Below are 27,171 nucleotides of genomic sequence, written 5' to 3' on the forward strand. Positions count from 1 at the left end.
TGGAGAAACATTAAGACCGTGGCGGGGCCCCACTCGGGGTTCTCCCGCACGTGTTTATTGCAAACGCGAGTCGACCACAAACACATTGTAAACAGCTCATCTCACTTATGCGGAACCGGTGTCCGTGCTGAGAACAAGAGAGCATCGTCGCTCAGAGGCTGGTGTCCAGACGGCCGTGCTGACCTCCGGCCAAAGGGACTCAGGCTCCCACCCGCAGCTTCAGAGGCCACACCTGTCCCTTTCTGTGTCCTGTTCCTGGGAGGTGCGACGCTGTGTGCTCTGGTGGCGAGAAAGGGTCCAGGATGCCCAATGGGGGTGGGGCACAGGCTCGGATTCCCTTCAGCCACCCGTGCCCGGAGAGCCTTGGGAGACGCTGTTCGGTGTCTGGGAGCGGTGGGCACACCAGCCGTGGCACCAGAGATCGATGACATTTCCAGAGCTCACGCCAGTTCGGTCACAAAGCCCAGAGTGCCTGGCTCTTGGACGCCCCGCCCACACACCACAGCCAGGCAAGGGGTACTGGGTATCCCGGCCCTGGCCCCGAGGGTGATGGGGCTTCCCTGGGTCTGGAGCTGCTGCCCTGGGTGCCCAGGCCACTGAGCCACACGACCAGCACCACTGACCCCATGGGACGTGGACAGGGTGCCCCCACACCGCACACACCCCCCGGATAAGCCTAGGCCCTTAGGGGTGAAGTCTGTCCCTGCAGCGTGGCCTCCAAACCCCGGGCTTCGGACAGGAAATGCCCATTTTGCTCTCGGGCGGGACCAGGTCTGTGCCGTCTCCGGACGGCTGGATGGTGGTGGCCCTGCTCACCTCAATGCCAGGCACAGGTCGGGAGCGATGCGGGCTTGGAGCTCAAGGGAGACACGGGGAGAAAGGGCTGGGGGAGGGGCACGGGGGCCATGACCCAAGAGGAGCAGACAGGAGCCCCTGGGAACTGGGAGGGCAGCAGCCGTCCACAGAACCCGCCTGGACAGCATCTCGGGCTGCAGAGGAGCTGGGGAGGCACATAGCCAGCCGGGTGGGGGATCGTGCCGAGGGACCCCGGGCAGCCCGAGAGCAGTCTGGAAGGAAGCCCAGGGACTGTGGGGAGCACAGGGGGGATGCCCTCACCCCGATTCCTGCGACCGTGCCCTCACTTTCGCGGTGGGCTCTCCGGCCAGGTTCGGGGCAAGGACGGCAAGGGGCGGATCCCTGGAGCTCCTGGGACGCCTCCGGGCCGCATCAGAGCTGGTTGCCGCCGTCCAGCTGCACCTGCCGGGCCAGCTGTTGCCTGATGGCCAGGAGGGGGCTGGCCCTGTAGGCTGGACTGGCCAGCAGCTCCCGAAACCGAGCCCTTCCTTCCTCCCTAAAAGAAGCGACATCAGAGCCGGTCAGCAAACCCGAGCCTCCTGCGTGGGGGGGGGGGGGGAGCATCGGCAGCAGGTCAGCAAACCCGAGCCTCCTGCGTGGGGGGGGGAGAGCATCGGCAGCTGCCGTCTCTGGGCACCTCGGGGCAAGCTAGACACCGGAGTAGGTAGGCCAGGCACCAGAGGTTACACAGGGCAGAGTCCCTGGGGCCCAAGGGTGGCCTCGGGAAGGTGGGTGGGGGCAGTGGCGCCATGGGGGTGAGTGGGGAAGGCATCAGGGCAGGGAGGGGGCTCAGGAGCAGCCTGACTGAGTCAGGCCCAGGGGGACTGGCCCGGGGGCGGAGTGGCCGCCCTGGGGCCCCTCAGGACCACACAGGCTCTGGAACCACCGTACCTATGGTGGCAGCTCAGCCACGGCTCTGAGGGACTGGCATCCCTGCCCACCCCCCAGGACGTGGGCTCCGGGCCCCCCACCCCCAACTCCGATACGAAGCTGCTATTCAAGGCAGGAAGAAGCAGACACACGTGGGGAGGCAGACGCAGCCTGACATAGGAGACACCCTCCCTCCCTCCCGCGCTGCCGCCCCTGGGCCCAAGACGGGCCATGCCCACAAACGGGCGGCTGGCGGGAGCTGGAGGCTTCCTCTGGCGGAGGTCCGAGCCCCAGCGGTCCACAGTGGTGGCCGCCACTCTCGCCACGTGGGTCTCTACGCCCAGCCAGCCCCCAGGTGGAGCCTGTGGTCACGCCGCCTCTCAAAAGCACAGGGGCCGGGCGCCTGGGCAGCTCAGTCAGTGAAGCCTCAGCCGTCCGCCCAGGTCATGATCCCAGAGTCCCAGGATCAAGCCCCGCATCGGGCTCCCGGGCCCAGCTACAAACAGGCTACTTCGTGCCAATGAGAAGCCACTGGCCAGAGGCCAGACAGTCCTGGGGAGAGGAGGGAGGACAGGAGTGGGTGCACTACAGGCCCACCGTGGCGGCGGCCGTACTCACAGGAGCTGGAGCCTCTCTGCAGCGCTCATGCGGCTCAGCTCGGCGGGCCGGGGCCTGCGGTTCACCCTGCTGGGGGCACAGAGAAGCAAGTCAGCACGGGTTCCCCCCGACCTTCTCCCGCTGCAACGCCACAGTCGCCAGCACAGTCTGCCCCCTGCGGAGCGGTCACCAGGAGGCACACGAGGCAGCAGGAAGGGCGAGAACACCAGAGCCCCAGGCCAACACCTAAATTTAGCCTCCAGCCCGGGAGACCTCGTCCTTTATTCATGGTTTCCGTTAAAATATGAATGAGAGACTCGTCTCCTGTGTCCATGCTCAGTGCAGGCCTGCGGAGACAGCGGCTCAGAGCCACACATTTCCCTGGGCCATCGTGGACGCCCCGCCCGCGGCCAGCCTGTCACGCGTCACACCCGCAGCCCAAGCCGCCACAGCTCCGCTCCTCTCACTGCCGTCCCTCTCCGTGCTCACCCCGAGCAGGCCCCTCTCGGCCGTGGCTGGCATCTCCGGGCCCTGGATCCAAGCCCCCACCCCAACACCCCTATACTCCATCCACAAAAAGGTATAATCGGACTGTCTGGGTGGCTCAGTCAGTTAAGCATCCGACTCCGGATTCTGGCCCAGGTCATGATCTCAGGGTCATGCAACTGAGCCCTGCGTCGGGCTCTGCACTTGGCAGGAAGTCGGCCCCACCAGCACCGTGGGCAGTGGCTCTGGACACCAGCTGACGAGGGATGACCCTTGGGACAACCTTTGTACCCCTGAAACCTCAGCTTCCCTGTCACACCGGCAAATGCTTTCGTGCGGGAGCGCCCAGGAGACTCCCAGCTTTGCGGCGCTCCTGCAGGCAGCGGGGCCCAGCCCCGGCACTCGCCTGCCCATGCGCACAAGCCCACGTGGCATGTCCCACCCCCCGGGGCCTAGGAAACCAAGCAGGCAGAAACCCCAAACGATGCAGGCTCATCCAAATCCACAGCTCCAGGTGAGGCCGTGAAGTCCAGCCGGGGGCGGCCCAGTGGGTCCCGCGGCGCTATTCCCAGCCCGCTCTCCGTAGCGGCTGCTGGTCTGTAAGATCGGGGGGCACTGAGCCGGCAGGAAGCACCCCCAACCCTGGTTGCCAACCAGGGGCGCTCTGAGAATCCATGGCAGCAGCCTCAAGATGTGGCCAAGGCCACCAGGCCCACATGGGGTCCAACAGGTGGCTGGCCTGGTGGCTCAGCCACACATAGCTCCCCACTCCAGTTCCGGAAAAGACAAGGTGACCTTGGCCTGATGGTCTTTTCCCAGAGAACGGGTTTCCTAGAGAACCTAACCATCCACCGATAAACAGTGTCACTGTGTTGGTGCAACTGGGCAGTGTGGTGCCCCCCAGATGGCAGGGGACACCACCTGGGAAGCCGTGCTCAGACCACAGGCTCCCTGTGGCCCCCGCCCCCCGAGGCCACATCACGGGTGTGGGACGAGCTTAGAGCGGCCCAGGGCCTCGGTCAGGGTGGCCCAGTAGGTGACTGGTGACCCTTGCACTCAGGTCTGGGGGTCCAGGGCCACAAGGCCAGCCCCCTCCTGTCCCATCCCGATGCTAGGACACACCCAGAGGAGGGGGGACAACACACACTAATCAGCAGTCACCTGCTGTGGCCCATCCAGCGCGGAACCTCCCCCTGGCTCCAGGACCCTGCCCCGGTGAGGCAGGAAGGGGACCAAACGCTTCCTGTGACCACACTGAGGGCTTGGCCTGTGCTCAGGACTGCAGGGCTGAGGGGTGAGCTCCCGGGGACTCTACCCTGTAAGATGGGGCTGGGGGCTCTCTGGGCCGCAGCCGGCTCAGAAGCACAAGGGAGAGAAAGGAAACAAAGGTCCAGCTCACCAGCCGCCTGGGGAAGGGGGACACTGAGCTCGGAGGGCACAGCTGGTTGGCACAGTCCGTGTGTACTGTAGACACAGACACGGGCTGTACCCTCACCCCACCCCATGGGGACAGGATGGTGGGAAGCTCTGCATTTGGACCCTCCTGGTCCCCGCCCAAGGGCCTCTCCCGTGGCTAACTCTGGCCCGTTCCCTTCAGCCTGCTGAGTTCTGAGTCCTAAAGAACTAAAACTAAGGGTGATCCTGGGGACCCTCAGACTCCAGGCCAGTGTTACAGGGAAGGTGGTCCTGCGGTGCCCGGCTGGCTCAGTCAGTGGAACATGTGACCTGGTGTCAGGACTGTGGGTTTGAGCCCCACAGTGGGTGTGGACATTGCTTAAAAATAAAATCTTAGGAAAAAAAACAAACAAACAAAAGGATGGTCTTGTAAACCGTTGTGGTACTTTTGCAGAAACGCACGGGGGACGCACACAGAGCTCCTCACTCCCGCCGCAAGACAGACCGGGGCGCCCGCAGAAACGCTGATTCCAGGATCAGGCAGGACCTGCCCCGGGGGCCCTGGAGCACCAGGCAGAGCCAGAAGGGAAGGAGCCCCCACCCTGATGGGCGTGTCAGAGGGACAGAGGAGCCACCTGAAGGGGCTCCCGGTGGCCAGAGCCGGACCCGTGCCAGCCACAGAGTGAAGCCCGCACTGTACGTAACTACCCACGAGCCTGCACTGACATCGGTCAGCGGCTCACGCGCACGCTGGTGCCGAAACGGTATTTCTCTCCTCCTCCGAAGGAGAACCCCCCAGTGTCTGCACAGCCGCTCTGTCCTCGGGGAGTGGAGTGTGCCTCCCCCTCCTTAGGTGTGGGCTGTGCCCCAGGGGACGGTGCAGGGAAGGGAAGGAGCCACGTGGGGTGGGGACACCCGGCAGACCCACCTCCGCCAGGGGACCACGGCCCACGTGAGCAGTGACAGGTCGTGCTAACTGCAGGCACCTGGGCCGGGTGGGAGGAGACGGACACTTCCCCTCTGCGGTCTTCCCTCCAACAGTCCCTGACCCCGGTCCACCCTCGAGGAACCACCTTGCGAACCCCAGCGAGGGGCGTCTCCCCAAATGCCTGACTGGGCCTGCACCCAACGGTTGGGGTCCTCGGAAGGACGGTCCTCGGAAGGACAGCCAAGAGGAAACGGAAAGGGACGTGATCGATGTTGCGTGGTGTTCTGGACGGGATCCTGGGACAGATGTTAGGGGACACTGAGGAAATCTGAATAAACCGTGAGCTTAATTCCATTGCTCTTATTTACTGCTGTTATTTACGTATCAACGCTGGCTCCTTTAACAGCGCCTGACGCACCCCGGAAGCTGCCGCTGACAAGGGGCTGGGTGTCAGGGACGTGGGAACTCTCGGTCCTCTCATCATTCTTCTGTAAATCAAACTCTTCTAAAATAACATTATTCAAACAAACAGCCTCCCAGTGCCAAGACACACTTGAGGAAGGACAGTGACCCTGTCCAATAGGAGGCTCAGGGGGAGACCAGCTGGGGACCTTCCCGCACCCGGAGCGCCGGAAGCCACTTCAGCTACGGCCCGGCTCGGCACCCAGGCTACGGGAGGCCACGCGCCCTTCCCTCGGCGGCCGGCCGGGTGCTTACGTGGCTCTTCTTCCCCGGGGGAGCCCCAAGCACATTTCTCAGATGAGAAAGCTGAAAGCAGGGGAAAGGACACTTGACCGGGGTCACATTTTTTATGGAGAACCGGGGGGATTTGCCTCTCAGGCTCTGGCGCCATCCCCACTCTCAACTGTGAAGGCCACTCCTTGACTCCAAACTAAAGGTTCTGGGTGCTTCCATCCGGGCTAGCCCGGGATCTTCCGACTCTGCGGCCTAGTGGCCCTGAGCATGTCGTCGGACACCCCCCTGCCAAGCCAATGCAGTGAGGCCCAGGGAGGGACTGCAAAGGGACTGGCTTCCCTAGAGCACGTGAGTCCTGGGGAGGCAGGAAGCGCTAAGGAACGCGTGCTTGCGGGAGGGGCAGCTGAAGGCCGTGGGTGTGGTGGCAGCCAGGGTCCCTGCGGGGTGAGCCCAGCAGCTGGAAGGACCCACCACACCGCGGCCCTCCCGGCTAAGCCACTCCGAGGCCCGCAGTGGAGAAGGCCGACAGGCGCCCCTCGTCCACACGCCGGCCGGGCTGCTCGCCGCCAGAGGCCCCAGGGCTCCCAGCCCCACTCGAGGGAGTCACCACGCCACCTGCCTGCCTTGAGGCTCGGGCCACGGGAGCGAGAGCTTCTGCACCAACAAAGAGGTCAGGCGCCTCAGCGGCCTCTGCCTCCCCCTGGCCCCCTGCCGGTTCTTCTCGGGGCTCTGGACACAGGTCAGCGGCTGCCGCCCCGGAAAGGCCGGCCCCATCCTGGTGCCACAATCCCCAGGCCGCAGATGGACACTCACCCTCGGGCACGGGGCTGCCGCGCACCCGTCTCCAGCTCCAGCAGCTCAGGGAGGGCTTCTCTCAGGGGCTGCAGGTCCCCCACCACCACCGTGGCCCTCCGTCTCTGCTCCGCCTTGCGCTGCCGCTCCGCCAGCTTAATGGCTTCGATTTCTGGGGGGAGGGAGGACAGTGGGTTAGCGAGAGGAGCAGAGAGCAAGGGACGAGCACACAAGCAACCGGCTTCTTCCCTGAGCAGGGCCGGCGGGCGGCACCTCCATTCGGCCGGGGAAGCCGGAGGCAGGCCGGCAGCCTAACGGCGAAGGCCAACACCGAGCTGCACGCGCGGGTGCTCTCTTTCTGAAAGGGACGCTGGCGCGGCGGCTTGTGCGCGGTGGGCGTGGGGGCTGCTGCATCAAAGGGGGCGAGGGGCGAACGACAGGAACAGTGGGTCACGGAGGGTCACACACGCCTGTGCTCCGCACGCTTCTCCGGGGACGCACCAGCAAGGAGAAAGCAGGTCCCCACATATGGGAGCAGGCCTCACGGGGCTCTCAGAAGGCGCTGCACAGTGGTCTGGGCCTCTGAGGGGGCAGCGCAGCCCCTGGGAAGGGGGCCCTGGGGTAGGCTGGGGGCGAGCATGGCTGAGTGGAGAACAGGGAGCTGGAGGAGGAGCCCGCGCTGGCTGGCAGGGCAGGGCCTCCCCGCTGGAGGAGGGACGAGGGCAGGGCCTGCGTGGGGGCACAGCCTTGGGAATTTCTTTTTTTTTAAAGATGTATTCATTTGAGAACACGTGGGCACGCGTGGGGGCAGGGCCGAGGAAGGGGGAGGTGCAGACTCCTTGCTGAGCGTGGAGCCCGACACAGGGCTGCGTCCCGGGATCCTGAGACCAGGATGTGAGCCGAAATCGAAAGGTGGACACTTAACTGATGGAGCCCACCAGCGCCCCAAAGCCTGGGGATTTGATTTTCACTTAGAAATATTTTTATTTTACAGCTGCTAATAAAATACGTGTTCCAACCAGTGTGGCTGGCGGGCACCTGCCAGAATTTGGGAGGTGGCGGCAAGGCTACGTCCCAGTCACTCCCCTGACTCCTGTGTCCACACCTGCCGGCCGACGAGAAGCCCAGGGGAAGGTCCCCAGAAACCAGGCGTGCGGCGGACAGCACGTGACAGATGGCACCTTGCATCATGCACAGCACAGCTGGGTCCCAGCCCCTGACCCCGGCCTGGGAACCACTCACACCTCTTCCGTCACCGCCCCCCCAGAGGCTCGCGCCCCTGCCCAGCAACGAGAAGACACGAAAACGAGAAGTGAGGAAGATGAAACGCCCTGTCCACTTTAGGCGGCGTGGTTTTCACGTAGAAAGTTCTAAGGAAGCCACAGAATAACTATCAGGACACACTTTAGCCCCCTCAAAGGACACGATGTTAAAACGCCGTCGTACGCACGAAGAGGGTTGCTGGGGGAGGGTGCGGAGAGGGCGGTTGGGGGACGGACACTGGGAGGGCACGTGCTGTGGTGAGTGCTGTGAAGTGTGTCAACCTGATGGTTCCCAGAGCCGCACCCCTGGGGCTGGTAACACATTCCGTGTTAATAGAAACTATAACAAAAAAGCCATGTTATTTACTAATAGAAAACTAGAAAATGAATCTTTCAAGAACCCCGTGACTGTAACTACAAAACCGTTAGTAGCGAGCTTAACAAAACAGGACGAAGACCCTCGTGAGACCCCTACCGTGAAGACCGTATGACGCCAACAACGGAAGTTAAAGAAAGTCCGCGTTAAGCGGAGAAACAGACGTGTTCGTGAACGTGAAGATGCGATACTGTCAACGCGGCAACGTTCCCCAAACTGACCTGAACACCCCAGGCACCGCAGCCGTAGCCCGGCAGGGCTGTCGGTGGGTTGGGATTCACGCAGCCGGGCGCCCACGGCAAACTCCACACGGAGCCGCCATGGACGTGGCCCCGCAGCGAAGAACCGGGGAGGGCGTGGCCACGAGACCCCACAGCCTCCCCGACAGCGGCATCAGCCGACAGCGGCGCCCCCAAGCCGAACCAGGCCCCGGAGGCCGAGCAGCGTGCGCGAGGACAGGGAAACGAGCCGAGGAGGGACGTGGAGGCTCCTCGACAAACCGTGTCCGGGGACGGGGCACCCCGCGGGGACAGCGAGCCATGGCCAGTCCTGCACGCGCCCACACACGCTCCCCGAGACGGCCCAGAAGCCGAGCCAACCGAGCGACGGGCAGTCGGAGACGCAGGATGGCGTCCTGAGGACTCGAGATCGGGCGGTTTTCCTATACGAGACACACACACAAAACGACCACGTTAAAAAAAGGGTAAACCCAGCCCCTCACGGTGCAGGAGGACGTCGGCAAGAGCGCTGGACATGGCGACGGAGGCAAGGGACCCACGACCCACACCCAGCCGGGGCACCCACACCGTGCACGGGTGCTGTGGCCGGGGCAGCAGGAATGTCCAACCGCTCCAGACAAACGTCCGGTCACGGCTCGTAAAACCGAACATACACCTGCCTGTGGCCCGGTGTCCCGTTCCCAACTAGTCCTCGCGGAGAAATGGCAACACGTTCCACAGGAGACCAGAACCGACGCTCGCAGCCGCCGTCCTCCCAGCAGCGAGGAGGAGTGAGGAGCAGGCGTCCAGCAACAGGAAAGCGGCCGCACACGGCGCACCCAGATAAACCCTCCCGGCGAGACAGGGGCCCGGGCCACAGCCCCACACGGAGGCAGGGAACCTCCAACCGTCCCGCGGGGCCAAGAAACATGTGCATGCACCGAGCACACCCACGAGGCTGGCTTGCAGGCCGTCTGCCACCATCACATCCCAACCGCGGACTCAGAGAGGCGGCGGCGGTCATGGCCGGGGCCAGGGATGGCGGGGACTAGTGGGGGGTACAGGGGGCTTATTGGGGCTGCTGCTCTGCCTCTCTCGGGGACTGCTGGTACCCGCACGTGCGGCGGCCCGCGGCCTGGCCGTCCATCGGAGGCCGGCTTCTCCCCAGTGAAGAGAACCGCCAGCAGAGGCTGCACTGCAGCAGAGTCATTCGGGACAAAGTGTCCTGCCATCTGCCACCCATGGAGCAATGTGTGGGTGGGATCCGGGTGGTGGACAGATGAGCAAGGATGGACAGAGGAACAGATGCAGTGAAGAACAGTGTCCAGGGGCGCCCGGGTGGCTCAGTGGGTTAAGCCTCTGCCTTTGGCTCAAGTCATGATCCCAGGGTCCTGGGATCCAGCCCCACATCGGGCTCTCTGCTCAGCGGGGATCCTGCTTCCTCCTCTCTCTCTCTGCCTCTCTGCCTACTTGTGATCCCTGTCTGTCAAATAAATAAAATCTTTTTATTAAAAAAAACTTCAGGGAAAAAAATTAATTTTAACCATGAGAGAACATACTAGATGTAACAATTTTTTTTTTTAAAGATTTTATTTATTTATTTGACAGAGAGAGATCACAAGCAGACGGAGAGGCAGGCAGAGAGACAGGAGGAAGCAGGATCCCCGCCGAGCAGAGAACCCGACGCGGGACTTGATCCCAGGACCCTGAGATCATGACCCGAGCCGAAGGCAGCGGCTTAACCCACTGAGCCACCCAGGCGCCCTGGATGTAACAATTTTAAAAAGTCAAAAGAACCAAAAAACAGTATAAACAAGTAAATAAAAATAAAAGTGAACAGAATCACACTAAAATGAGAATAATAAGGAAAAAATTGCAAAGCAAACCTCGTAGGAAAATCCTTAGCAAACCACCAGTGCGTATTCAGCAGCAGGAAAACGCTCTAGACGGGACACCCGGCGCGGTGCGGCATCTGCCGGAGGCCCGGGACCAAGCCCCCACAGACAGGCCGGGGGAAGGGAGGAGCAGGAGCCCCAGGACGGTTCTGCCGGGAGACCCTTGCGACAGCACTGTCCCTGCGCGCTGACGAGCCAGCCCTGCACATGCGGAGCCCAGAGCCACAGTGCTTGGGGAGGAGGGGTCAGGGCATTGCTCTAGGCCATCAGCCACCTGTACAGGGATGGGAGCGTGGGGTGGGGGGCACGGGAGCTGGACACGGACTTACTCTGCAGCCACCTCTCACGCCGCAGCTTCAGCTTCTCCTTCTTGGGTAAAACCACCCTGGGCTCCACACCTGAGGACAGAGAACACATAGGGGTGAGCAGGGCGCTCCGTGCCCACAGCGGGGAGCTGGAGCTGTGCATGGCGGCCCAGTGTCAGGCAGTGCCCCTGACCCCGGGAGGACCTCCGGCAGGCAGCCCAGAGACCCCACACAACTCATCAGGAGGAGGCATGCACTCTCCGCTCAGGAGAAGCCTAGTGGCACCAAGGAGGAAGCCCAGGGCCCTGAGCCCTTGCACCCTGGAGCAGAGGCTCACGGTCCCCCCCGCCATTGCAATTCCTCCCCCACCCGTTTGCACGGGCGCTGCCCAAAGCCAAGGGTATCGGGTGAGTCTGGTCGAAGCAAGAGATGGTCCCAGATCTTGTCACTGATTCTACCAAGACAGTAAGAAAAACCCACTTCTGGGGCACCCGGGTGGCTCAGTGGGTTAAGCCTCTGCCTTCAGCTCAGGTCATGATCTCAGGGTCCTGGGATCGAGCCCCGCATCGGACTCTCTGCTCAGCGGGGAGCCTGCTTCCCTTCCTCCCTCTCTCTCTGCCTGCCTGTGATGTCTCTCCATCAAATAAATAAATAAAATCTTAAAAAAAAAAAAAAAAAGAAAAACCCACTTCTCCTCACACAGTGCCTTCTGCAGGGGTCGGCTGTCCACTCTTGCCTGCCAGCATGGGAACGTGTCCCCCAACATGTCCCTGGCCTTGCCAGTCCAGGGTCACAGGGTGAAGAGTGCCCCACACGCCTTCTCCTCTGCCCCAGAACACAGGCCACGGGCGGACCCTCCCACCACCCTCCCTCCTCCCCCCAGCTCAGTGGGCAGGTGGCCTCCCCACCCCATCAGCCCACCCTCACCCCCATGTATGCCTGCACACCCCCATTTTATGGACTAAACTGTGTCCCTCAAATGCACATGCTCATGTCCTGATCTCCAGGCCCTCGGAATGCAACTGTCTCAAGACACGGTCTTTACTGAGGGCACCAGGGTGGCCGATCCGAGGTGACTGGGCTCCTCACAGGAAGAGATGAGATCGCAGACACGCACGGGGACGACAACACAAAGATGTGGGGACGACGGCCATGTATGCGCCCACAAGAGAGGCCTTAGGAGGACCCGAGCCAGCCAGCATGCTGACCTCAGATGCCCAGTCCCCAGACCGTGAGGGCTACTGGTGTGGAGTCTGTTCTAGCCACCCGGGCAGACCTGCACATCCATCTGCTCAGGAATAAGGCAAAGCCCTGTGCTTCCACCATATCAGCCAGGCAGCCGACCCGCGTGGCCCTGCCCGCCCAGTCCCCACGTGGACTGCGGAGTTACTGGGCACTGGCATGGCGTCACACGTTGCCTCCAAGGAAAGGGGCGCCCCTAATGCTTGTTCATGAACTACCTGAAGAAACCTGCTGACCTTCAGGAGCACTGGGCACCTGTCAGCGACCCTACGAACTAGCCCTATGTCAGAGGGGGCCGAAACCCCGGGGTCCCAGGAACAGCTAGGGACTGGGATGGGAAAGGAGCATGCGAGTGAGCCTAGTGGGCCTCCACGGCTTGGCGGCCCCGGGCTGGGCCCTCGGAAACTGCCCTGGGACGATGCTGCTGGAGGGTAACGGAGACACAGGACGCGGAGCAAAGCCTGAGCCACGCGGCACAGGTGGAGCCTCTCAGAGGGCTCAGAAACCCCCTCGGCCCTGGCTACCGGACACGGGGCTCTCTCCCTCAGCATCCGGCCAGGACGGGAGCGAGACAGAGGAGCCCCTGCCTCCAGCAGGCCAGAGAGCGGCAGGGCAGCACCTGACATCCCTGACCCAAAGTGGACCCCCAGCTGGATGAAGCCGGTCGGTCTGTGTCACCAGAAGCCATCGAGAGCCCCAAGGCAGAGACGCGACGGTCCCCTCGTCCGTGTGAGCCACTCGGGCACCATGTCCTGGCGAAGCCCCGGGGCAGAGGCAGTAACGCCCAGCAGGGAGCCCATGTCGGCCGGCCCGGCACTGCGCTGGCGCCCTGTGGCCCGCACCACCGGCGGTCAGCAGAGGGGACAGGACGCGGCAGCGCGTCATCCCAGGATGGACGTCCCAACGGAACGGAAGCTGAATCAATACGTAATTTGCTTCTCAATAAACGACATCAAGAACCCGCTCTCCGTCCACCGACAAGGATGTGCCAGATGCGGGCATGGGTCCGGAGCGGCTGCGGGAGCGGGCCGGCGTCACCGAGGCCTCGCACGAAGGCACCCGGTGCGGGCTGCCGAAGACAGATGGGGGTGAGGGAGCGCGACTCCCTCCCGTCCCTCTGTGCATCGAAAGAAGGTCCCAGTGCATGAAATAGAGAAACCACAGCACCATGAAGGAGCCATGAAGAGCACAAACGAGTCACAAAACACAAAGAAAAAGCCCATGTGACAACATACGAGACCTGTGGTGGAAAAGCTCAGTGACCTGTCGGGGCCACCTGCCGCAAACAGAACAGGCTGCGTCCTTCCTATGTAAAAAGCTCTTCTGAAAAATAGGAAAGACAAATAAAGGAACAGGGAAGGTGCAGAAGCGGGCTGCCTGCAGAGAACCACGGCTCACGGAACCTCAAAGGACGCGCACGTTCTACAAACTGGGCCCCGCTGTTCGCCCTTGACATGAGCAGAGACCTACGCGTGCGCCCGCCAGCTCAGACCAGAGGCAGACTCCCACACGCAGAGCAGAGGCTCCCACGGGCAGCGCCTTCAGAAGGGGACTAGGCAGCGCCAGCTGACCTCCGTTGCTCTACGGGCTTCGTGCGTGCAGGCCCCAGTCGGAGACACGCACTCATACCCTGGGCCACAGGCGGGGACTTGGGATGCAAACCCGGGGCCAAAGGGCCCATCCAGCTCCCAACACCACCCTCGGGTTTTCTAAATGTCTTGTCTGCACGTGGTCTCAGCAATTGCCCAGCTACGTCCGCAGAGGGAGTTAAGTAGCATGCACAGTGGCCGGCAGACACGACACGCCCTGCAGCCCAGGGCCCGTCATACGACAAACCCCAACAGCCTAGCACAGGAGCGGGCATGCCGCGTGCTGCTGGGCCACATGCCCACGCTAGAGGACGCGTGGGGCCGGGACCAGCCACACGTGCAGACGACGGAAACAGAGAAGCCTGCAGTGGGGACAGCCACGCCAGAGTCCCTGCACAGAGCGTCCACGCTTGTATGTGTCACGCTAACCAGGGGGCAGTGGCGGGACACCAGCGCGAGGAAGGGCAGCGAGCTCTCGGGGGCACGGGCGGGTGAGCACTGGGGGCTCTGCAGGAGGGAGAGGACGGGCCAGCGGTGGGAGAGGCAGCCAGACGTGGAGGGCCCACGCTCCCCACCCCAGCCTGAGACAGGAGGTCGCCTACCACCGATGGTGCAGATAGATTGTTTTCTTCAATTTCCGTTTAATTATTGCCACTGCACTCCGCAAGCAGGTGGCCTCGTAGGATTCTTTTCAAAACACAAAAATAGAAAAGAACTGAGGACAAGTTTCCCTAATCAGAGACAGCGTCTGGGAAGAAAAGCGACAAGATTATTCACCGAACAGGCCACATCAACGTATTCTCAAAAACACACCCACCAAGTCTTACTGTTAAACACGTTTCTGCTGTGAAAGCCCTCTCCCGCGACGAGCCCCCAGGTGCCCCAAACTGGTGTGCACGTCAAAAAGAGAGACTCAGAACCCTTAGGACCAACTTCCACCATGAAGACATGGTGACGTGGCCGCGGTGGTTTCGGTGCTGCAGCCGCAGAGCTGTCCTCCTTCAGAGATGACCCTGCCAGCCCCAAAGTCTGACAGGACGGAACGAGGGCAGCACCCATGGGCAGAGGGGAGGGGTTCCTGGGGGGGCTTGGGCCAACCTGCGGTGTCCCCTCAGGGCAGACTGTCCTGCCAGCGCCTGGGCCCCTGTCCCCAGCATGACACGAGTGACCCGTCTGCTCCTCTCACGACCCCTTGTCCCACCTCTGCCAACCCGGCCCGTATCGCCATCGCCTTCTGCAGGCCACTGTCAGGGGAGACCAGGTGGGGGACCGTCCACATAACCAGGCGCCAGAGGGCCAGCGAGCAGCACAGTTGCGCTCCAAGGACGGAGGCAAACGGCTCATCCTCACGGGCTCCTTTCTCTCAGGGAAGGAAGCCTGCAGGGGGCCGCCACCCTGAGATGCTGGAGCCCAGCTCGGCCTCCCTCTGGCAGGGGCGGGGGGGCCTTGACGTCTGCCAGGGAGAAAGGGGACAGTGTGAGAGCTGCCCAAGGACACCCCAAGCAACACCCGCTCAACATGCTCTGGGGCGTCCCCTCCTCGCCTCCTCTGCACAGTCTATGACCATCCCACAGCGGACAGGCCAGGCCCGGCTCCAGGCTCCTTGCCAGACAGGCTGCACAGCCCCTCCCCGAACGTGGCGAGCACCCGGCCCACAGAGCCGACAGGGACGTCACAGACACGCTGGCGAGCATGGGTGACACTCAGGCTCAGCGGTCACGGCACGTTCACTGGACCATACCTCTTTCTGAGTGGTAGGGACGTGAGGACCCTTCGTCCCCAGGAGACCAGGAAGGCCCCAACCTCACGCATCCCGAGCACCTTGAGGTGGGCTTTGGAAAACCCACCAGCGCGCCGGTGCTCACAGGGGGACGGCCGCCAGACCCACGGGCCCCAAGCCCTGACACGGCCGGACGGTCCCCGCTCAGCCACGGGGACATGAGTGACAAGCAGACGGCCCGCGGGGTCCGCTGCCAGGCCCCACGAGCCGCGGACATGGCCCCTTGCCACCAAGCGCAGAGCGCTGTGTTAGAAAGCGTGAGCCGCGTGCATGACGGCACCTGTCCAGCCCGTCTTTGCCAGTACGCGACACCCCTCAGGACGCGATGAACCCCCAAAGGCCAGACAGCCCCACATGCCCCAACGGGTCCAAAGACCGTGGCTGGTGGACAGCGCCATAAAGACCACGTCCCCTCTCAGTGGGAAGGTTCAGGAGTGGCGGGAGCGGACACGAGGCTCTCCAGCGGTATCCGGTGACAGAGGAGCCCCGAGGACCCGCCGGCGACCACAGCCAACTCCGCTGACGGAGAGCTCCAGGAGCCGAGGTGGCGCACTGTCCCGACACCGGGCCGCCAGCTCTCTGCGGGGCCAGGCCGGCCTCCCGAGCCGCGTGTGGAGGAGGCGGTGCGCGAGCCGAGCAGGGGGCGAGCAGGGCGATTCCGAGGGACGCTGCCACAGACAGGGCCGGCGGCTCCCCCAGCCGGCCACGGGCGGAGGGGCCCGTCTGCTCGGAGAGCGGGAGACCAGCTCGGCCAGGCAGCCACCGGCCACATCCAGAAACGGGGCAGGTGACACCTGCTCTGACCAGGTCAGTGTATGGACACAGCCGGGTCACAAACACAAAAGCCCACACAGGGACACAGAGACACGGGAAGTGCGATCCCTGGGTGGTCCCTGGGTGGAGACGGAGGCGTTGTCTTTTCCAGAAGGCACACGAGCTTCTCCCGCTGAGAAGCGTTACCTTTCACAAAAGCGGTTTCAGAGGGAGGCCAGGCCCTGACTTCCGCGCCTCGGCCAGGGCTCCCCTGGTGGCTGCCCTGGTGGCTCCCCTGGTGGCTGCCCTGGTGGCTGCCCTGGTGGCTCCAGGCTGGGGATCGGGGCATTTGCTCACGCGTCAGCTCGGCTTCGCGGAGCGAGGACCTCAAGTGGCACAGAGCGAAGGGGCCTCCTCCGCAGCCTGGCCCTCCCGCTCCCCCCGATGCCAGAGCGAGCCCTGATCTGCCTTCCTGCCCGACTCTCCACGCTGGCCCCCGAAGGGCTGCCTGTTCTCCCCCCAGACACGCGTCAGCCATCCCTACGACGGTCAAATCCAACAGCCTCCTCCGTCCGACGGACGCTCATGAGGTCTGCCGTGCTGCCAGGGAGGGGCCGCCGGGACACACTCCAGGACAGTGCAGGGGTCATCATGAGCCTCCCTGTCACTGCTTGGGCCACGCCCTGCAAGCTAAGCTCTGCGAAGATGACCTCACAGGGCCCCCCAGCAGCCCTCTTGCCAGTGAGGGAGCCAACCACAGGAAGAAACCGGTGGGCAGAACGTGACGGAGCAGGCCGGCTCCCCCGACTGCCCGCCAACCTAGCAGAGAGTCACTGAAGCACACGGGGTCCGGGACAAAGGCAGCAGCCCTACAGATGGCTGCGGAGAGGAACACAGCCCCAGCCCCGCACAGGCCGGCCCAGAAGCTGCGGCGCACCCCACTCCAGCGTCCCCACCCTGAAGGGACAGCCTCTCACTGCTGCCCGAGGAGAGCTCGGCCTCCCAGGTCCACAACGACCCGACCAGAACAGCCGACTCTGGGCGTGTCCTCATGCCGGCCACGGCCCACTGCCACAGGAGGCGGCTCGGGCACGTGTCGGGGTGGGACGGACGCCCAGAGCCTCCGAGGAGCACAAACACGAGCACTGCCAGGGCTGGAGCCAGATCCAGACCTGGACCCGGGGCCTCAGCCAACAGGCACACCAAGGCCCCACAGCGTGGCACCCCCGTGGCCTGACCATAGAGTGGGGTACGGTCCTCCCAGTCCCAACCCTGGTCCTCTTTCCCATGGCCAGGCGGGACCTTGGACCCCAGCCCTGCGGGGTGGCTGCCGGGCTCACCCCGATGGTCCCCTTTGCTTCCCTGAAGGTAGACACGGACTCCAGAAGCTACACTGGGCCAAGCCAGGGACCCCTGCTGGGAGGAAGGAGGACCCCTTGCTCAAAGGGGTTGTGATCATCGATGAGGCCCTGGACCTGGTGAGCACGGTGACACGTGGGGCCCACACCCTGCTGTGGCTCACACTGACTCTGGGAGCCCGGGTGAGCCCAGCATGTCCCGTCTCTCCCCCACCCGCTATGTGGGCTATGTAGCGCCACTGGCATTTAGGTCATCAGGGCTGGGCAACAGTGTGGGGACAGGACTTGGGCTGGGGCTCTCCGAGAGGGGCACCCACGAGATGGCCTGGAACCGGGCAGGGAGGTGCCGGCTGGAGGGGTGCCCCAGCCACCTACAGGGTAAAGACAGGGGCTGGCCAGGCCCTGCCCGCTGCACGCCCTGAGCCCAGGCCTACAGGCGTGGGTGTCCTGCAGACACTCACCACCCCACACCTACCCTGCTTTGGCCCAGGAAAAACACCTCCTAAGGCCACCAGGCCTCCCCCAGCGTGGATCTCAGCCCCCACCCCACGCTCAGGGCTGCCGGGATGGGCACAGAGGCTCCGGCCGCTCAGCCTAACACAGGCACAGCCCACCCCCCCATCAAAGCACAGGAACTCAATGGGTGGAGGGCAAGCCGCGGCCACTCCAGGGTGCTGGGATGCTGCCGTGCCCCCAGCCCCACACCGAACCCTCTCAGCACAGACGGCGCACACAAGTCCCCGCGTGGCCGGGCTGCAGTGCCCGTGGGCATCAGCCAGGTCCCCCCACGCTTCACCCCCCATGAGGAGCCCATCTACGGGCTGGAAGAAGGTCTTGGAAGCGAAGCGGCCTTGGCTTGTCCCAAAGTGGGAGGAAGGGGAATTCAAGCACAGGACCAAGGCCTCCCACGTTCCTCCTCCCAAGCGCTGATGACAGAGGGAGCGGGACGCAGGCCCCAGGCCCCACACCGTCTCCCAGCCATCGGAGCAGGCCCTTCCGGCTGCCTCCTTGACCCTGCCCTTCCCGGCTTCCTGCTGCTGCAAAGAACGGGCTGGAGGCAGACCAAGCCGCGGGCAGCCCGACGGCGGGCCCCTTCCTGCGCCCCAGTGCGTGACTGCAGGTCGGGGGCCATCAGCACTCCAGCTCCGCGGCCCCGTGGCCCCAGCAGGCCCAGGGCTGGAGAGCCTGCCTCCCCGTCCTCCGCACGGACAGGCACACAGACTTTTGGGCCCCATGAGTCACAGTGCCTCTGGAGGCAGTGGGTGCCCCTCCCTGGGGCTGGGCAAAGGTGCTCCCACCCCACAGGTCTCGGGAGACGTGGCCACCACCCACAGGCGGGCGCCACGCACAGCAAGGAAACAGGGTGGCCCTCTGGCTCCCGGACCTGGCAAACACTGCCAGCCTTTGCAGACCTCCGGGACCCCCCGCAACGGTCTTCAGGAGGGCCACAAGGCCACGGGGGAGTCAGACACCCCCCCCGGCCAAAGCAGTCCCCGCACAGCCAGCAGCAAGGCCCCAGCCTGGCCCAGAGCCATCCCCGCTTCCCGCTCATCCCACGCGGGCGGCGCGAGGTGAGTAATGAAAACCTTCCCGGTGGGTCGTCCGGCCAAACAGCTGGGAACGTCTTTGAAGGGGAGAGCGTTAGGGAATCCCGGACCCGGGCGACAACCACCAGGAAGCCCCGGGAGCCGGGTACAGGATCCAGCGCCCGCGGCAGGGTCGGCCTCGCGGCACACGCGGCTCTGCCACCCTCTGCTGGGCAGACCGCGCGCCTGCACCTGCTCCCGCCTAAAGCCAAGGTCACGCCTCAGTCCCACCAGCCCGGAGGCTGGCCTGGTCCGCTCACCACAGCCACCTCGACCCTCTCCGCCACAGGCAAGTGGGCCCCCAGAGCACGTCCCGGCAGCCTCCACACCGCCCAGCGTCCTGGCCTTCAAGTGGGCTGACCGCGCTCCTCGGCGATGCTGACACTCCCCCCCACCCAACCAGGCCTTCCCCGCGCACGCCTGCTCCCCTGGGCTTGGGTCTGGGGGCCAGCACTGCCCACCCCAGGCCACACGCCCGAGTACTGACCCAACACTCTGCGCGCTTACGTGACAGCAGACGGGGCCTGTAACCTGCAACCTGGCAGCACAGAGGACGACACGGGACAGAGAACCGGCAGAGCAGTGTCCTGGGCGGGGCAGGGACGCAGGAGCCAGACGCCCCGTCCCCCAGACCGGCCGCGGGCCCTCACAGACAGACATGGGGGAGCCTCGAAGCCACGTCACACACAGGTCCAGGAGCCCACAGACCCGGACCTCCAGGCAACGCCGAGTTCCGCTACTGGCGAGGACGGGGTGCCATCTGCAGCAGGAACTGGGGTGACCTGTGGCTCTGCAGCATAGCCTCCTGCCCCTGGGGATGGGAGACGAAGCCACAGCAGCATAGGAACCCCACAGCCCACAGCACAGAGTCCGGCCGGGGGCCCTCCGGGCGGAGCTCAGCATCCCTGCCGGGAATCACAAGGCGGCCCACGGAGGCAGGACGCGGCTCGCAGGCCAGCAGGGATCGCAAAGACGCTAGTACAGGCTCAGAGGAGACGCCAGCAGCAGCTCCCACACGGGCAGGGAGCTGCACGCGTGCACGCGGCGGGGACAAACGCGGGGACACACGGTGGGCCAGCCCCCAGCACCCCCCGCACGGGGACCACACCCGCCGCATGGCTCCCGCAGCCAGACAGGCAGCGCTTCCGCTGCTGACTCAGCCCAGGGCAAGGACTCTGGAAGGACCGTGTCTGCGCTGACCCGGGCCGGCAGGCACCCGTGCCCTCGCGGCCCAGCACATGACTGAGCAGCAGCCGAGTCCTCGGACGCCACCTTCCACAGAACCCGCGCCTGCCTCAGGCCACCAGCCCCGGCGCAAGCCTGGGGAGCCACAAAGCGCGCCAGGACCCAGGGCGCCGGTCCGTCGGGAGACAAGGGGATGCAGGCCAAAGCGGAAGAGCCGCTGGCAGGGAGGGCGGCCCAGCGTCGGGGGGAGGCCGAAAGCCGCCATCTGAGCCGTCTGGACGCGTCAGGCGGCAGGGAAGGGGCCGCAGCTTCGGCAGCCCCAGGCGGGCGGCCACAGGAATCGAGCGCCCTGTCCAGCACTTCCCACCCGGCCCACCCGCACCGAACCGGGCAGGACTCGGAAGGCAGACACCACGGCCGCCTCCGGCCTACAGACCTGCAGACCCGGCGCCCTGCTGGAGGCCACCGGCTCATGGGGCTCCTGAGCACATGCCCCTGACCAGCAGCAGCTCGGCCCCAGGCGACTGCCCACTTCAGGTCCCCAGGACCCGGGCTCTACCTGAGGCCCTCCCGGCTCCGCCGACTGCGAAGACCGCAGAGCTCCCGACACAGCCCGAGCGCTGAGCTCCACACCCCGGAGCCCGGGCCCTCTCATTCTGCTCGTGTTGCTTAATTTTCTGTGTGTGATGACGTGTCACATCCTAAAATCACACTCTCCTGGCTGGGGAGAGGCCACGGACTAGCCAATGCCCATCTTCCGTCTCCTAACCAGCCCCCTCCCCGGCACTTCCGCCCGCGAGGCCCACTGTGCCGTGCCCCCGGCTCGAGGACCCGAGAGCGGAGCACACGTTTCTCCCGAGCTCCTCCTGCCTCTTCCTGGGACCCCATCTGACTGCCCGCCCCATAAAGACACCCAGGCGCCTTCCCCGTGGTGTTCCGGCTCACGCCACCCAGACGTGCACTGCGGTCTTTGCTGGGAAGAACGTGGTGCCCTTTCTGGGCGGCCACGCTTTCCGTGTGGTCCGGCATTTTCTACCGAGCCCTCGAACTCAGTGCGAAGCCAAGAGGTAACGGAGTTCTTCCCCGTGAGCACAGACACGAGCCAAGGCCCCAGCTCTGCGGGTGGACCCGCTGATGTGCTAAGGGGCCGCCACTCCGGGGGCTCCCGCGGGACCAGAGCGGCTGCTAGGACCCCGTCAGGTCAGGAAGGACATGCTCATGCACAGCGAAGAACCGAGAGGACTGGGCTGGGGTCTACAGTCTTCAAGAGGGTCCAGGAGAGGACGGGAGGGGCCCCTGGGCCCCTACAGCTGCCAAACAGGACCCACTGGCTCCTGGCCGATTCCCTGACATGGAGACCACTGGAGGGCGGCGGCAGCAAGGTCCGGCAGGTCCGGCTGGGGTCCCCATGATGCTGGTGGGCACGCAGCCTCAGCGGCTCTCGCTGCTCAGGGGAGGAGAGACATGGAGGGAGGGGCCACCGTGCCCTGCGGGGGACCCGAGGGAGGCGCTGCTGTCACTCTCACTCCCGGATGGGGCCTCATCCCTCTGAGCTCCACAGAGGGTCCGGCGCCCAGACCAGCTCCTCCCGTATCATCCACGAGGGGGACACAGTACGCCGGCCCCTCGCAGGCAGGGCAGCACTGCCTGGCCAACATGGTGAGAGGCGCCCCGGACCCTCCCAGGCAGGCCACGCAGCACGCCTGCCCGGCAGATGCCATGCTCAGCTGACCCCTAAGTGCAACGGGAGCCCCGATCGCCAGCAGCCGCCACCATGGACTGGCAGCGGCCGAGGCAGGACCAGGCTGTCCCACGGCTCCCGCCACTGCTCGGGGACTCCGCAGCACGGACGCCTTCTCCCGCGCTTTGCCCCTAAAGCCAGCCCCTCACAGAACCCCCACTACAGGCAGGCCGGAGGCGGGTGCAGGACTGGGGGCCCCGGAGCACCCCGCCGACCCCACCGTCTCAGGTCAGGGGGAGCCCAGGTGCACACCCATGGACGCGGCTGCTGCTGCTGACAGTGGTTCGTCAGCGGCCACGGGAACAAGAGCCACACACAAGCTGCCTCCACCGTACGCCGGGACGGAGCGGACAGGTGCCCAGGGCGCATCGCCGCGGCAAGAGGTCTGGCTGGGCTCAGCCGCTCCGCTCCAGCTGTCAGCCACAGACGGGACCGTGAGGAGCACACGAGGAGGAGACCGCGTGCGCCAAGTGGTGCCCATCTCCTGCCCGCTGCCCGCCCACTCCACGGAGGGCTCAGCCTGTGCGGCCCGGACTGGGGCTGGACCAGTACGCCTGAGCCCGCCCCACGGGCAGGAGGCCAACAGCCGCACAGCCACCACGGAGGCAGGCAGAGCAGGGGAGAGGCCACAGGGTGGCACAGCGTGGGGGTGGGGGGACGTGGGAAGACCGCGTCTGTCCGCTCTGTGAAGGCACAGTCCACACGGTGACTCAGAAACCCCGAAGAGCGACCCTGAACACAGAGCTACCACCCAAGGCCGAGCGAGCGGGGAGAAGCCGTCCACGCGGACAGACGAGAACAGAACAGCGAGAGCGCTGGTTGATGAAGAGGCCTGAGTGCCCCCGGCCCCCGCGGCCCTGCGGAAGCACAGGGGCTCACACCGGGGCAGGACGCAGCCCGAGCTGCAACCCGCTGTGTGGCGGGCCTCCTCCAAGAGAGCCGGGGGCCCGTGAGGGACGAACCTGCCCTGTGGGCCACCATAAGGCGTCCCAGAGCTACAGGCAGACGCGGGAGGGGGCCCTCCCAGAGCTCCCCTTCGCGACTCAAAGCAGAAAATCCTGAAAACGACTGCAGGGGTCCCTGTCCTGGGATGTCCTCTGGCTGCACCTGCACTGACACCCCTTCCTCCGCTAAGTCCTCCTGGATTTACCCTCTCGTCTGTGCCCTTGGAAGCCTACAGGATCAGCCTCCACGCTAAGATGCCAGAGAAGCCACAGTTCCGACGGCCCCGTGGAGTCTCCTTCACAGAGGCTCCCCCCGGGCGATACCCTCTTCCTCTCGTCTGTCTTCTGTGGGTTCACTCAGCTCCTGGCCGAGAACGCAGGGCCGGGTCCCCTACAGGCTTCAACGTACGGAGAAGCCAAGGAGAGCAGGACGGCCCATCTCCCGTGAAACAGTAGCCACCGCGCAGCCCGGCGCGCGTAACCCCAGGCTAAGGGCTTGACACGAGCCCAGCGGCGAAACTACAGCTCACGAGCCCTGAGAAAGGGGACGAGCAGGAGACGGACCCGAACGCTGTGAAGACCCGGAAGCCACGCCATTACCCAACACGGGGAGAGCTCGGAAACGCGCACGTGGAACGGGCCGAGGACCGCCGGGCCGCAGAGACCAGCGCGGGCCGCGGCACGACACAGACTTGCAACTCTCAGGACGGAAAGGCAGAGCAGGGCTCCCTCCGGCAAGGTGAAAAGACGGGCGGATCCCAGCAGAGCAGGATCCCGGGTCTGCGCAGACAGCCCTGCCCTGCCCGGGTTCACACGCCGCCATCGCCCAACCGCCCCTCTGTGCGTGTGCCGCCCCCGGGGCAGCGGGGAGGCCTCCCTCCGGGTGGCGGCCATGGCAGCGTGCCCTGTCCAGGCTAGAGCCCACCGCGCCCAAGGGCTGCGACCAGCAGCCGCCCGTCAGAAAAGCACCCCGCGAAGTCCTGCATGGGGAAGCACGCTGGGGAAAATGACCTGCCCCACACCGGAAGGCGCGGAACGATACAGTCGGGCAGCAGCTGGGACGGGACAGGTGCCCCCGCGCAGCGATGTCTACAAGACCTTCTCAGGACATCACGATGACGTGAGCACCGTGTGCTGGCCTGACGACAAAGAACAAGTACCCGCGGCCCTGGGTACGAGACGCGTGTGTCTCCGCGGCCCCGCAAACACGCGTTAAAAGAACTTGGGAGTGAGACGGGGCGCTTCGGCGTGTGGCGGAAGAGAGTCGCGTACACGGGTGTCTTTACGCCGCTCTTTCTACTTTAGTTCAGCTTAAGACGCTGCCATTCCGAAAACACACACGGCTTAGCTGACCTGACCCGGGCCCACACGTGAGGGTCTCAGACGTAGCCTGGGACCAGGCTCTGAACGCCCAGGCCTCAGCCCCGCATGCTCACCTCTCCTGATGGAAGCAACACTCCTCGCGTCCGGGTCCAACTTCTGCACCAAGGCGCTGGGGTCTATCGTCGTCCCGGCGAAAATATCGGTGCTCGTGAAAGCCCATTCCTAAGAAGGAAAGAAACCCTGAGATTTCTCCACGGCTCCAGAGTACTCGCGAGGCTGGTCACGCCGCAGGGAGAGCCCCCAGTGGGGTCTCCCAATGGGCCGGGCCAGGCCAGCTCCTCCACGGAGAGCCTAGGGGAGGGAACCCCCGCCCCCAGAGCTGAGCCCTGGGCCCCCGGCCCCTAAGGCAGCACTCCCTCCCACCAGCCTCAAACGGGCTTTGCTCCTCCTGCTGTGGGGACCCTCCTAGCCCGGGCTCTGGCTGGGTACGGACTGTGAACGGAAGGTCAACATTCAGAAGCACCGTGACGGGAGCCAGCTTTCCTCCGGAACCCGCACCACCTTCTCCCCACGGCACTGTCCCGTTTGGTGACCACCGTCCCGCCTCGGCCGTCTCTCCCCAGGCCTGCTTCCCACCACGGTCAGCCCACGGGGAGACTCCAAAACCCTCCCAGTCCCTCCACACACACGGTGCTGAGCCAGAGCCCTCCTCCCAGGCTCCCCCTCCTCCCAGGCTCCCCCTCCCCCGGCTCATTCCAGGACAGGCATGGGGGGTGGGGGGGCAGCGCCGACCCCCAGGGGAGTCACGGACCAAGACAGGCTTGTGGTGAGCACAAACCAGCCTGGGCGCCAAGGTGCAGGGCTGGCCTGCGGCCCAGAGCTCCGGGCGGGAGGGAGGTCAGCGCACAGGAGACGTCAGAAAACTCACAGGGACAGAGCTGGGCCTGGGAGGCAGCTGGGAGGACGGGGCGGGGAAGGCCGCGCAGCAGGTGAGGGCCAGCCTGCTGACCCTGCTGACCCGGCCATGGTGGTGCACAGCCAAGACTCCCTTTCCCCACGCGGCCATCCGACACCGTCACACGGAGCTCCGCGAACTTCCGTAGCCGGCGCGGCTACACTGCCGGGGGCCTGCGGGGCCTGCGGGCGCCCGGTGACTGGGGACCGCGTGCTCCCCGCCAGAGCAGCCCCTGTAGCTGCGTCTCCACAGGCCCGGGGCGCCCTCCTCTCCGGTCTTCTCGGCCCCTCTCGCGCACCCCAGAGCTCGCACCCACAGTCTCCACGTGCCAACCCAACGCTCTGCCGTGGCGGTCCGGCTGCGGCGGACAGCGGCTCCGTGGGCGGCTCCTTCCCGGCTGCTGCGGTCGGGATCGGCAGGACTCTGCCAGCACGGGACGGGCATGCGGATGGAGCCGCGGCTGCAGGGGCGCCACCTCCGGCTCAGGTCACGGGCTCCCTGCTCGGCGGGGAGCCTGCCCGTCCCCCTCCGGCCGTGTCTCCGTCAGGCGCGTAAGCAAGACGGGGGCAGAGGGCGCGACCACCGCCTCCCGCCAACCACCCGCCGGGGGCGCTCACCGACGCGTCAGAGCCCCGGACCCGCGGCTTGGGCCAGGCCGCGCTGGACCCCGCCCCTCACAGAACCCCCTCGGGAAGGGCCGCGGCGGCCAACGACCCCCCCACGAGCGCCGGCTCCAGTCCGAGGCGAGCCAGAGGCCGGGACCCCGTCCGCCCCCACCTGCTGCAGGGGACGCTGAGAGCCGCCCCTCCCCGTCATCGCGGCTCCGACCGGCGGGCGAGCGGGGGAGAGCAGGGGCCGCCCCGCGGGCTTCTGTCGCGGTGACGGACCGTCCTGCCGGCCCCGCGCGCTGACCCCGACGCCCCGGCGCGCGACCTCCGGCCCGTACCGCGAGCGCCCCGAGGGCCCGGCCGTGGGCAGGACCCCGCTGGCCCGACGGTGCCGCGTGGGGCGGGGCTGGGGCGCGGGCGGCCGGGTCACTGGACGCTCGTTCACCGGCGCCGCCCGGTGTTCCCCCCAGAGACCGCGCGGCTCGCAGGCGTCCCGGCGCCCGCCGCCCGCGCCCCAGCCCCGCGCGCCGAGCCGCCCGCGGCCTCCCACGTCCTGGGCTCGGACCGCGCTGCGGGGCCGTGCGGAGCCGTGCGGGGCCGCGGCCGGCGTCCGCCCCAGCGAGGCGCGCCGAGCCCCCGGCCCCGAAAGCCGCAGGCGGAGCGCGTCCGCGCACACCCGGCCCCGCACGGCCCCGCCCCGATCCCGCCCCCGCGCGACCCCGCCTCCGACCCCGCGCGGCCCCACGCCACGGGCGCCCACCGCGCCGCCGCTCACCTTCGCGCCGACCCCGCCGGCCGCCGCCTGCGCAGGGGCCGCCTTCCGGGCCGGGGACGCGGGGCCGCACAGGGCCTGCCCCGCCGGCCTCACCGCAGCCTGGTGCACGCGGGCCCGCAGCCCCCTCACCTTCCCCATGCCCCCGCCGGCCGCCGGAAGCCGGAAGCCGGGACAGCGCGCCGCCCCGCCGGCCGGAAGCTGGTCCTCCGCGCGGGCGGCCCGGCCGGAAACAGGAGCCGGGCTGCTAGGATCCGCGCTCCTCCCGTGCAGGTGCGCGGACGGGGGCGGGGCTAGGACGCGCGGCCCCGCCCCGCCCCGCAGCCTCCGGCCCCGCCCCACCGCCTCTGCGGTCCTGCGGTCTGGGGTAGCGACGGACGAGGTGCGCCGCGGGCCAAGCGGGCTGGAAATACAGCAGTGTGTCTGCCCCACGGCCTCGTGCTTTCCGAACCGCGCCGGGGGAGAGCAGGACTCAGAGGCCGGGGCCGTGCGGGCCTGTATGTGCTGACAAGCGGAGTCCGGTATGCGGGGGGACCCCCGGACACCAAGGGGAACCCCAACAGCCCGTGGTCCACCCGGCGCGTCTGCTTTCATCCGCCCTGACCGGACAATTACACCGTCTCACTCACTCCTCCGAATGGCTCCTGGAAACTGGCGCAA

General features: G+C 65.8%; 1 protein-coding gene across 3 annotated transcripts; it reads right to left on the reverse strand.

Moving 5' to 3' along the window:
- On the reverse strand, positions 1–26,704 carry SLX9 (SLX9 ribosome biogenesis factor). 3 transcript variants are annotated; one of them, XM_047718303.1, is made up of 6 exons: positions 26,515–26,698; positions 24,290–24,398; positions 10,700–10,768; positions 6,641–6,791; positions 2,344–2,412; positions 1–1,351 (listed from the first exon to the last, which is right to left on the reverse strand). In XM_047718303.1, exons 1-6 carry the CDS (start codon positions 26,650–26,652, stop codon positions 1,228–1,230), a joined length of 660 nt encoding a protein of 219 aa, XP_047574259.1. In that variant the 5' UTR covers positions 26,653–26,698; the 3' UTR covers positions 1–1,227. The 3 variants fall into 3 exon arrangements, with proteins under 3 accessions (XP_047574259.1, XP_047574267.1, XP_047574274.1); XM_047718311.1 differs by having other exon boundaries at positions 2,344–2,409; positions 26,515–26,697; XM_047718318.1 differs by lacking the exon at positions 10,700–10,768 and having other exon boundaries at positions 26,515–26,704.
- Between the last annotated feature and the right edge of the window lie 467 nt (positions 26,705–27,171).

The sequence above is a fragment of the Lutra lutra genome, chromosome 1 (assembly GCF_902655055.1).
Source record: "Lutra lutra chromosome 1, mLutLut1.2, whole genome shotgun sequence".
Taxonomy (NCBI): domain Eukaryota; kingdom Metazoa; phylum Chordata; class Mammalia; order Carnivora; family Mustelidae; genus Lutra; species Lutra lutra.

What these genes read in the sequence shown, in the direction of transcription:
- SLX9 (XM_047718303.1), bottom strand. Translation starts at nt 26,652, where the DNA reads ATGGGGAAGGTGAGGGGGCTGCGGGCCCGCGTGCACCAGGCTGCGGTG. An exon ending in CCGGCGGGGTCGGCGCGAAG is followed by an intron (nt 24,399 to 26,514) that starts GTGAGCGGCGGC and finishes TTTCCTTCTTAG; the next exon opens with GAATGGGCTTTCACGAGCAC. An exon ending in TGTTGCTTCCATCAGGAGAG is followed by an intron (nt 10,769 to 24,289) that starts GTGAGCATGCGG and finishes CTCTGTCCTCAG; the next exon opens with GTGTGGAGCCCAGGGTGGTT.